This window comes from Capra hircus, chromosome 1, assembly GCF_001704415.2.
Source record: "Capra hircus breed San Clemente chromosome 1, ASM170441v1, whole genome shotgun sequence".
Classification (NCBI taxonomy): Eukaryota; Metazoa; Chordata; class Mammalia; order Artiodactyla; family Bovidae; genus Capra; species Capra hircus.
The window spans coordinates 151,547,185-151,559,447 of NC_030808.1; the positions used below are offsets into that span (position 1 = coordinate 151,547,185).

The 12,263-nt window shown below is 41.5% G+C and overlaps 1 protein-coding gene across 1 annotated transcript in view; it reads right to left on the reverse strand.

The window, feature by feature from the left end:
- COL6A6 (collagen type VI alpha 6 chain) overlaps window positions 1–12,263 on the reverse strand; it is a 174,179-nt gene that overhangs the window by 71,512 nt on the left and 90,404 nt on the right. Inside the window, exons 15-19 of the mRNA XM_005675709.3 lie at window positions 11,207–11,278; window positions 11,095–11,121; window positions 10,727–10,771; window positions 10,583–10,636; window positions 9,739–9,801 (exon numbers count right to left, since the gene is read on the reverse strand). Of these exons, the coding sequence (XP_005675766.2) occupies window positions 9,739–9,801; window positions 10,583–10,636; window positions 10,727–10,771; window positions 11,095–11,121; window positions 11,207–11,278 (261 nt within the window). The remainder of the gene's footprint in view (window positions 1–9,738; window positions 9,802–10,582; window positions 10,637–10,726; window positions 10,772–11,094; window positions 11,122–11,206; window positions 11,279–12,263) is intronic.

Below are 12,263 nucleotides of genomic sequence, written 5' to 3' on the forward strand. Positions count from 1 at the left end.
ATACTTTGGCCATCTGATGCAAAGGGCTGACTCATTGGAAAAGACCCTGATGCTGGGAAAGGTTGAAGGCAGGAGGGAAAGAGGGCAACAGAGGATGAGATGGTTGGATGGCATCACCGACTTAGTGGACACGAGTTTAAGCAAACTCTGGGAGACAGTGAAGAACAGGGAAGCCTGGCGTGTTGCTGTCCATGGGGTCACAAAGAGTCGGACATGACTTAGCAAGTGAACAGTACATAGTGTGTGTATGTTAATCCCAAACTCCTAATTTATCCCTACTCTGCCTTCGCCTTTGGTAACTATACATTTGTTTTCAATGGTTGTGGGTCAGTTGTAAATAAGTTCATTTGTATCATTTTTTTTTAGATCACCCATATAAGTGTATCATATGATATTTATCTTTCTCTCTCTGGCTTACCTCACTTAATATGATAAACTCTAGGTCCATCCATATTGTTGTTGCTGCTGCTGCTGCTAAGTTGCTTCAGTCGTGTCCGACTCTGTGCGACCCCAGAAACGGCAGCCCACCAGGCTTCCCTGTCCCTGGGATTCTCCAGGCAAGAACACTGGAGTGGGTTGCCATCTCCTTCTCCAATGCATGAAAGTGAAAAGTGAAAGTGAAGTCGCTCAGTCGCGTCCGACTCCCAGCGACACCATGGACTGCAGCCCACCAGGCTCCCCCGCCCATGGGATCCTCCAGGCCAGAGTACTGGAGTGGGGCGCCATTGCCTTCTCCAATCATATTGTTGCAAATGGCGTTTTTTTTTTTTTTTTTTAATGGCTGAGTAATATAAAAGGCAAAGATTTGTGATGGGCTCTGCCCCAAGAATGTGAGGACTCCGAACAGCGTTGAGGGTTTTATGTGCCACACACACTCTCTTTCTCTTCCTGGGTCCCTGGATACCTCCTAACACCATTGGTTTATTCCTACTTTTCTGGTTTTCAGAAAGTCTTGGAATCTTGAGTTTTTCTCAATATTTATACAGATGTTCTAGCAGGAGCACTGAAAACAGGCCCACATTATGGGATGTTATCCTAGGCAGGCCAAACTAAAAGCTTTCTCTCTTGGGTGGTTCAGACCACAATCAGCAGCCATGATGCCCGGACGATCAATTGAACCAGGCAATTCATCAGTAAATGAAGAGGGGAGGGCAACTACCCACTCCTGCTGAGAGCCAGCTGCCTGGCTGCTTGGCTGATAGCAGACTTGGCTGATAGATGACCTTCATCAACTAGTAAGTAATTTGAGATCACCAACAGGACCATAGCATCATTCCAGATACTTTGGAACCTTTTTAAACATGCAGTTTCTATACTCACAGGCCTTAAGGCTGACAGAGTGGAAAACAAAACAAAACAAAACATGGGCTTAGAATTTATTTTACAACTGATAGCACTAAAACTTACATGAATAATTATTTCTCTTCCCCACATACCAAAGCCAAAGGTTATTTCCTTACCTCTTCTGTTTTATTCTTGTTTAATATTTATCTGATGAATTATAAGATTAAAGAGTTATATCTTCATTAGAACAGCAAGGAAGAAAAAGGAAGGTAAAGTCCCAAATTTTCTTCCACTGGGTATATACACTGCTTGCTATAGTCCAACTCTGCACTATTTGATTGAAGAGATGATATAAAAAAATCATATGCCAGCTCATTCTATAGAATAGAACGTCCTACTTTCCATGCAGACCAGCTGTGTGGTCAGGCTGAATATGATCTGGCCCACTCTTTAAGTTTTTATGAAATTAGACAAAAGAGTATCATTTAATGGAAATTTATGATTGAACTCCGGGAGTTGATGATGGACAGGGAGGCCTGCTGTGCTACAATCCATGGGGTCTCAAAGAGTTGGACACGACTGAGCAACTGAACTGAACTGATGATTAAACATGGGCTTCTAATAATGATATGTTTTAGAATGATGAACCTTACTAAAGTGTCACTCAGACAAATGTTCTACCTCAGCCTTCCCTCAAATTACAAGAAATTTTATCCTACAAACGTATTTAGATCAGTCTACCAAGACAATAGAAATAAAACAAAAAATAAACAAATGGGACCTAATCAAACATATAAGCTTTTGCACAGCAAAGGAAACCACTGACAAAATGGAAAGAAGACATACAGACTGGGGGAAAACATTTGCAAGGGATGCGACCAGTGAGGCCTTAACTTCCAAAATCTATAAACAGCTCATACAACTCAATAATAAAGAAACAAACAAGCCAATCAAAAAATGGGCAGAGGATCTAAACAGACATTTCTCCAAAGAATAAATACAGATGGCCAACAGGTGCGTGAAAAGACGCTCAACATCACTAATAGAAAAATGTAAATCAAAACTATACTGAGGTAGTACTACCTTACACAGGTCAAAACGGCATTGTTAAAAAGTCCACAAGTGACAAATACCGATGAGGCTGTAGAGAAAATGGAACTCTCCAACACTGTTGGTAGGAGTGCAAATTGGTGCAGTCATTATGGAGAACTGTGTGGAGGCTCCTCAAAAAACTAAACAGTTGCCGTATGATTTAGCAATCCCACTCCTGGGTGTATATCAGGAGAAAACTATAAAAACAGTTACATGCCCCCAGTGTTCACTGTAGCAGTATTTATAATAGACATAGCAGCAACCTAAATGTCTATCAAGAGATGAACGGATAGAGAAGATATAATAGATATACACAACAGAATATGACTCAGCCATAAAAAGAAAGAAATAAATGCCATTTGCAGCAACATGATGGACCTAGTGATTATCATACTAAGTCAAATAAGTCAGACAGAGAAAGATAAATATCATAGGATATCACTTATATGTGGAATCTACAATATGAAGCAAATGAACTTACCTTGAAACAGAAACAGATGCACAGGCGTAGGGAAAAAGCTTGTGCTTGCCCAGGGTAGGAGTTGGGGAGGGAAGGACTAGAAGTTGGAGACTACCTAATGCAAACTATTATGTCCAGAATGCGCAAGCAACAAGTACAGGGAACTATATTCAACAAGCAAAGTGAAGTCGCTCAGTTGTGTCTGACTCTTGGCGACCCCATGGTCTGTAGCCTACCAGGCTCCTCCGCCCATGGGATTTTCCAGGCAAGAGTTACTGGAGTGGGGTGCCATTTCCTTCTCCAGAGGATCTTCCTGACCCAGAGATCGAACCTGGGTCTCCTGCATTGTAGGCAGACGCTTTACCATCTGAGCCACCAAGGAAATCCTGGACTATATTCAATGGTTTATCATAGGACTATATTCAACGTCCTGTGATAAACCATAATGGAAAAGAATCAGTTCAGTTCAGTTCAGTCGCTCAGTCGTGTCTGACTCCTTGAGACCCCATGTACCACAGCATGCCAGGCCTCCCTGTCCATCACCATCTCCCGGAGTTCACTCAGACTCACGTCCATCGAGTCCATGATGCCATCCAGCCATCTCATCCTCGGTCGTCCCCTTCTCCTCCTGCCCCCAACCCCTCCCAGCATCAGAGTCTTTTCCAATGAGTCAACTCTTTGCATGAGGTGGCCAAAGTACTGGAGCTTCAAGAATATATATATATATCTCATAATCATTTTTCTATATAGCAGAAATTAGCACAACATTGTAAATCAACTGTATTTCAATAAAATAAATTAAAAAATTATGTCAAAATTGTAAATTTCAAGCAAATGAGCTTTTATGTGACCAAAAACTCTCTCTGAATAAAGCATATATTTTTTCAGGAATTTGTGCCATTTGCATGTAGATTATACTTGTATCCTATTTATTCTATCAATTTTGCTCTCCTCATATTTCCCCATATAGTAAACCCACCAAAAAATACATGGAAGAAGTAGAGAGAGCTTTCATCGATTTGAGATGTACATTCCCAAGTGTCTGGGAAGAGTTATTATTTATTGAAAAACCATTGGAAGTCAGTATAGTGACAATACACCACAGGGAAGCTCCCATGGGTTGAATTTTCAGCCATCTCAAAGTCATAGAACATTTCTCTTGAAATAAAAGTATTTTTACATTGTTCAGATTCTTTTAAAAGTGTTACACAATCATGCAGACAATTAGGGGGGATTCTGATTAAATTGAATTATGATTTTATAGCAACACGCCAAGTAAATTTTTGGCCATCGTATACCAATGACTGGAACGTCTTTGCATTTGAACTACTATTTCTTCATTACCCTTATTTGTGGATAGATTTTTATTTCTAATTAGACACTTTGAAGTTGTTTGAAACTCTTGTGTTATCAGAGCATTATCATATGTCAATGTTATCTTCAAGTGCAAATTCCTCTGCTTTTTAAATAGAGTTATCTCCAATGCATACATAACATTGATATTTGTCAGTATGTATTGTACAAAATTCTTTCTCTGAATAACCACTGTGTACTGGAGGAGGAGTTATTAAAGACAAAGTCCTGTGGCATTCCCAGTTGCCCCACACCCTTATCAGCACTTAGTATTGCTAGTTTTATACATTTTAGGGTTTCTGATGGTTGTGGTACACTGCTTTGGTACATTGATAGTGGGAGTATAAATCAGTGCAAACTTTTTAGAAAACTGCTTGGCTGTAAAGATGTAAGTGAATATCATCCAGTCTACTCCCAAACTATAGACCCAGTAGAAATGTGTATGAAAGGCACATACAAGAATGTATACATCAGTAATATTTATAAAAGCAAAATCTGGAACAACTGAAATATCTATCAATAACAGAATGGAGAAACAAATCAAGGAATATTCACACAGTAAAACATTAATGCATTTAAAAAACTAAGATTCTGGCATTCGGTCCCATCACTTCATGGCAAACAGATGTGGAAACAACGGAAACAGTGACAGACTTTATTTTCTCGGGCTCCAAAATCACTGCAGATGTTCACTGCAAGCATGAAATTTTAAAAGACACTTGCTCCTTGGAAGAAAAGCTATGATCCACCTAGACAGCATATTAAAAAGCAGAGACGTTACTTTGCCAACAAAGGTCCATCTAGTCAAAGCTATGGCTTTTCCAGTAGTCATGTATGGATGTGAGAGTTGGACTATAAAGAAAGCTGAGTGCCAAAGAACTGATGCTTTTGAACTGCGGTGTTAAAGAAGACTCTTGAGACTCCCTTGGACTGCAAGATCAAACCAGTCCATCCTAAAGGAAATCAGTCCTGAATATTCACTGGAAAGACTGATGCTGAAGCTGAAATTCCAATATTTTGGCCTCCTGATGCGAAGAACCGACTCATTAGAAAAGACCCTGTTGCTGGGAAAGACTGAAGGCAGGAGGAGAAGGGGACGACAGAGGATGAGGTGGTTGGATGGCATCACCGACTCGATGGACGTGAGTTTGAGCAATCTCCGGGAGTTGGTGATGGACAGGAAAGTGTGGTGTACTGCAGTCCCTGGGGCAAAGAGTTAGGCACAACTGAGTGACTGAACTGAGCCTAACTCAGCTGAGTAGGATTGAATGAACTGCTGACATTCACCACACTGATTCATCTCACAAGTATATAAGAAGCTGGGAATGAAAAGTGCATCCTGTATAATACCAGTGAAAAGTTCAGTAATGGGTAAAACTAATTCATAGTCCTGAGACAGTGTGATTACCTTAGGGAGGGCCGGTTGTGACTGAAGTACACCTGAGGGGGTTTGGGCATTATTCTCCTCTTGTCTGATGTTCTGTTTCTTTACCTGAGTGGTTAGTGCACAGGGTATTCATAGTCATCAAGCTGTGCACTCATAATATGTGTACCTTCTGATGCATGTTACAGCGTAACAGTAAATTCAAGAGATCTAATGAATAGCATGGTGATAATAGGCTGTGATACTGTACTATACACTCCAAAGTTGCTAAAAGACCAGGTTTTAAATATTCTTACCACACAAAAAAAGTGATAATTATGTACCTGTTAAAGGACTTAGCTAACACTAAGGTGGTCATCCTAATATGTAAATATATCAAACCAACCTGTCGTACATCTTAAACTTATGCAACGTTATATAGATATTACATTGTATACACAATTTTATCTCAACTTTTAAAGTTTTAATGAATGTTTAAAAAAACCTACAAAATCCTAATTCATTATGGTTTTGAAGATTGACATGTGGGTGATCAAAGTCCTAGAGTACTGATGTCCAGTGGACTTGGCATATCCCCTAGGCTGGCACGCGTCCTGTTTGATTTGGTGTAGGTTATGCCTGCTCAACTGGGTTGCATCCCTGTTAAAGCAGGTATTTGTGGGTTATACATTTTGCCTAATGTACTTTTAGCTGACTTGGACTCAAGGAAATGAAGTTAATATTCTCAGTGGAGAAAGACTCTTGGAGAAGAGAAAAAAGAGACGGCTCCAATTCTTTCACCCTGTCCATGTTCTGAGGTGCCCTGCAGTATTCTTGTCTTGAGAACCCCATGACAGTATGAAAAGGCAAAATGATAGTATACCAAAAGAGGAACTCCCCAGGTCATTAGGTGCCCAATATGCTACTGGAGATCAGTAGAGAAATAACTCCAGAAAGAATGAAGGGATGGAGCCAAAGCAAAAACAATACCCAGTTGTGGATGTAACTGGTGATAGAAGCAAGGTCCGATGCTGTAAAGAACAATATTGCATAGGAACCTGGAATGTCAGGTCCATGAATCAAGGCAAATTGGAAGTGGTCAAACAAGAGATGGCAAGGGTGAACGTCGACATTCTAGGAATCAGTGAACTAAAATGGACTGGAATGGGTGAATTTAACTCAGATGACCATTATATCTACTACTGCGGACAAGAATCCCTCAGAAGAAATGGAGTAGCCATCAGGGTCAACAAAAGAGTCCAAAATGCAGTGCTTGGATGCAATCTCAAAAATGACAGAATAATCTCTGTTCGTCTCCAAGGCAAACCATTCAATATCACAGTTATCCAAGTCTATGCCCCAACCAGTAACACTGAAGAAGCTGAAGTTGAACGGTTTTATGAAGACCTACAAGACCTTTTAGAACTAACACCCCAAAAAGATGTCCTTTTCATTATAGGGGACTGGAATGCAAAAGTAGGAAGTCAAGAAACACCGCGAGTAACAGGCAAATTTGGCCTTGGAATGCAGAATGAAGCAGGGCAAAGACTAATAGAATTTTGCCAAGAAAATGCACTGGTCATAGCAAACACCCTCTTCCAACAACACAATACTCTACACGTGGACATCACCAGATGGTCAACACCGAAACCAGATTGATTATATTCTTTGCAGCCAAAGATGGAGAAGCTCTATACAGTCAACAAAAATAAGACCAGGAGCTGACTGTGGCTCAGATCATGAATTCCTTATTACCAAATTCAGACTCAAATTGAAGAAAGTAGGGAAAACCGCTAGACCATTCAGGTATGACCTAAATCAAATCCCTTATGATTAAACAGTGGAAGTGAGAAATAGATTGAAGGGCCTAGATCTGATAGATAGAGTGCCTGATGAACTATGGAATGAGGTTCATGACATTGTACAGGAGACAGGGATCAAGACCATCCCCATGGAAAAGAAATGCAAAAAAGCAAAATGGCTGTCTGGGGAGGCCTTACAAATAGCTGTGAAAAGAAGAGAGGCGAAAAGCAAAGGAGAAAAGGAAAGCTATAAGCATCTGAATGCAGAGTTCCAAAGAATAGCAAGAAGAGATAAGAAAGCCTTCTTCAGTGATCAATGCGAAGAAATAGAGGAAAACAACAGAATGGGAAAGACTAGAGATCTCTTCAAGAAAATTAGAGATACCAAGGGAATATTTCATGAAAACATGGGCTCGATAAAGGATAGGAATGGTATGGACCTAACAGAAGCAGGAGATATTAAGAAGAGGTGGCAAGAATACACAGAAGAACTGTACAAAAAAGATCTTCACGACCCAGATAATCATGATGATGTGATCACTAATCTAGAGCCAGACATCTTAGAAAGTGAATTCAAGTGGGCCTTAGAAAGCATCACTATGAACAAAGCTAGTGGAGGTGATGGAATTCCAGTTGAACTGTTTCAAATCCTGAAAGATGATGCTGTGAAAGTGCTGCACTCAATATGCCAGCAAATTTGGAAAACTCAGCAGTGGCCACAGGACTGGAAAAGGTCAGTTTTCATTCCAATCCCAAAGAAAGGCAATACCAAAGAATGCTCAAACTACCGCACAATTGCACTCATCTCACATGCTAGTAAATTAATGCTCAAAATTCTCCAAGCCAGACTACGTGAACCGTGAACTCCCTGATGTTCAAGCTGGTGTTAGAAAAGGGAGAGGAACCAGAGATCAAGTTGCCAACATCCGCTGGATCATGGAAAAGGCAAGAGAGTTCCAGAAAAACATCTATTTCTGCTTGATTGACTATGCCAAAGCCTTTGACTGTGTGGATCACAATAAACTGTGGAAAATTCTGAAAGAGATGGGAATACCAAACCACCTAACCTGCCTCTTGAGAAATCTGTATGCAGGTCAGGAAGCAACAGTTAGAACTGGACATGGAACAACAGACTGGTTCCAAATAGGAAAAGGAGTACGTCAAGGCTGTATATTGTCACCCTGCTTATTTAACTTCTATGCAGATTACATCATGAGAAACGCTGGACTGGAAGAAACACAAGCTGGAGTCAAGATTGCCGGGAGAAATATCAATAACCTCAGGTATGCAGATGACACCACCCTTATGGCAGAAAGTGAAGAGGAGCTAAAAAGCCTCTTGATGAAAGTGAAATAGGAGAGTGAAAAAGTTGGCTTCAAGCTCAACATTCAGAAAACAAAGATCATGGCATCCGGTCCCATCACTTGATGGGAAATAGATGGGGAAAAAGTGGAAACAGTAGCAGACTTTATTTTTTTGGGCTCCAAAATCACTGCAGATGGTGATTGCAGCCATGAAATTAAAAGACGCTTACTCCTTGGAAGAAAAGTTATGACCAACCTAGATAGTGTATTCAAAAGCAGAGACATTACTTTGCTGACTAAAGTCCGTCTAGTCAAGGCTATGGTTTTTCCTGTGGTCATGTATGGATGTGAGAGTTGGACTGTGAAGAAGGCTGAGCACCAAAGAATTGATGATTTTGAACTGTGTTGTTGGGGAAGACTTTTGAGAGTCCCTTGGACTGCAAGGAGATCCAACTAGTCCATTCTGAAGGAGATCAACCCTGGGATTTCTTTGGAAGGACTGATGCTAAAGCTGAAGCTCCAGTACTTTGGCCACCCCATGCGAAGAGTTGACTCATTGGAAAAGACTCTGATGCTAGGAGGGACTGGGGGCAGGAGGAGAAGGGGACGGCCAAGGATGAGATGGCTGGATGGCATCACTGACTTGGTGGACGTGAGTCTGAGTGAACTCCGGGAGATGGTGATGAACAGGGAGGCCTGGTGTGCTGCAATTCATGGGGTTGCAAAGAGTTGGACACGACTGAGCGACTGAACTGAACTGAACTGAGGAAGAAAATGGAATGAAGTGGAATGCCTTCATAGCTCTGAAGCACAAGGAAGTTCTGAAAATGTTTTCTCAAAAATTACATACGCAAACAGTGGCAAGACTGTCTCACTTTCCATACTCATCTCGTATATGAATAGTATCAGGCACAAGGGACTTGCTCTTAAAACTCTAAACAGTTGTGCCCATGACGATTTCAACTCAGAACTGCCACGGTAATGCTTTAAAGTAGCGCTCCCTCTCCCCACCAGAAACGCTGATGGGAAACCAGCCCTGACGTGACGTTAGTTTGCAGCCCCTCTGTCCAGCACACTTACTGGGTCTCCACGCAAGCCCTTTGCTCCATGGTCTCCAGAAATTCCTCTCTCTCCCGGTATCCCCTAAAGTCAACACAAAGGAGAAGAAGGACAAGAATTTTAAGTGACGTTAATAAAAACAAGGAGCTTATCTTCTCCCCGATTTAAATTATCAAGTGTTTTCTTACCAAAGTTATTTTGTAAAGCAGAGGAACAACCAATAGTTTCAGGCACCACGTGAGTAATTTAACAGTGGCCACAATTATTCGCCACAGTGGTAAATTCTGTGTTCCAGACAGATTCATTATCTTGTCCATTATTTTGTAACTACTGTGTGCACCAGGTATTGGTTTTATCCTTCTTTTGATGAGGCAACTGAGATTCAGAAAGATTATCCATATTTGACTCCCTACCCCTGAGTTTGGTCGTGGCTCATTCTGGTCAACAGAAATAAGATTTAGTTGTAAGATCTACAGTGTCGCCATGAGAGTTCCAAGCCTAGGCCCCAAGGGGCCTCGAGAGAGCTTGTGTGTTTCTATTTGCTCCCTTGAGCTTCAGCCACGGCCATAAAAGGCCGGGCAGCTCTCTGCTCCCAGAAGGATAATAAGAGACAAGTGAAACAAAGCCCCCAGCCAACCTACAGACACATGAGCCAAGGTCAGCCATGCACTGCCTAGGTCAGCTGAACTTCCCAGACACATCAGAAATTAATGTTTCTTGTTGCGTGCAGCTGAGGTCTTCTGGTTATCCTAAAACACTTTCATGATCCTAGCTGACAGCTATACCTGGTGTAACTGTCTTACTGTTTAGTCACACCTTGAATTCCCAGTACCGTTTCTACGTTGTCCCTTTATTGAATGCCTACCTGGGCTCCTTCATTGCCTTTCTCTCCTTTTGCTCCAGGAAGACCACTGTCACCCTAAAACACAGAGAACAATAAACTCAAATTCTCATTTTCTTAATGAAAACTAGCTCAGAGGGTTTTCATGATACAAAGAGAAGGTTCTACCTGTTCTCCATTTAAGCCATCAATTCCACTTTCCCCAACTTCTCCCTGAAAAGACAGATGTGATCAGAATACAGAGTACTGCATTTACGTGGAAAGAAGCCAGACACCAAATAAAAAGTCAGATTTTGTGTTCTATATACACGCTGTTTGCTAGGCTGGCCCTGGGTCATATTAAACATTACTGAGTCATAGAAATTGTCAACCAAAAACAAACATTGTTTGCAACAAAAGGCATTAGTAAACAAAATGAAATGATTAGCAATAAAAAGGAAGGTCAACAAAGCCTCATTTGTACAATCTACTGGTCAATCGCCTCAAAAATAATTCTAGGTAACAGATGGGCAGATAAATGATGTTTGGCACCATACCTCTTGTCCATTTAGTCCCCTGGTTCCCTGGAAATAGAAAGGACAGCAGGGGTTAGTGTGGGAAAAGGAACTAACATTGGGAAGCCTTCACAGTGCTTCGTGCAACCCTTACCTTAGGGCCTTTGACACCATAGCATCCTTTAGTGCCTTGTTCCCCCACAGGTCCACCAGCTCCTCTTTCTCCCTAAGGAAGAGCACAGACTCAGACAAGCTTTCCTATTGTCATCTGGAATCTGTCCTGGAAATCTGACAACCTTCATGTTGGATAAAAAAAAAGCACAACTGCTCATGGGTTTATAACCCAGAATTCATGCTTATCAAAACTGACAGTGGAAGCAAATCAGAGCTCCTCTGATGACAACCCTCTGTGTTGGATCCCACCTGGATACTCTCCAGGGTGGGGTAGTATCTAAGTAGAACAGACATATAGCAACTGGCAGCTGAAATGTATTCTCAAGATTTCAGAAGACATTCTGGGAATAGACAATGAAGAATTGATGAGACATCGGAGCATGATGCTCTAGGTATGACCTAAGCAAGGGGCAGATTTCTTGACCAAATTCCTTCCCTTTCTCTCTTTCTATCTTTAACCTAAAACCACTCCTGTGATCCTTGTCTTGGTAATCCCACCAGCTGGTGCAGTCTTGAGAGCTGAAACAAAGATGTCATCCTCAGCCACTCTCTCCCCAAGTGGTCACCAAGGTACATCCATTCAACCTCCTTAACATATCTATTCACACTGCCCTAAATTTTGTCCTGTACCTGCTGCTGCAAGACTTCTACCTGCAATCCCTACCTTGCCATCCCCCATGATGTTGCCTGAGCACGCTTTCTAAACCCATGCCCTGGCCATTTTTAATCCTGTGCTTGAACATCTTGGAGACAGTGGAAACAGTGACAGACTTTATTTCTGGGGGCTCCAAAATCACTGCAGATGGTGACTGCAGCCATGAAATTAAAAGACGCTTGCTCCTTGGAAGAAAAACTATGACCAACCTAGATAGCATATTAAAAAGTAGAGATGTTACTTTGCCAACAAAGGTCTGTCTAGTCAAGGCTATGGTTTTTCTAGTAGTCATGTATGGATGTGAGAGTTGGACTATAAAGAAAGCTGAGTGCCAAAAAATTGATGCTTTTGAGCTGTGGTGTTGGAGAAGACTCTTGAGACT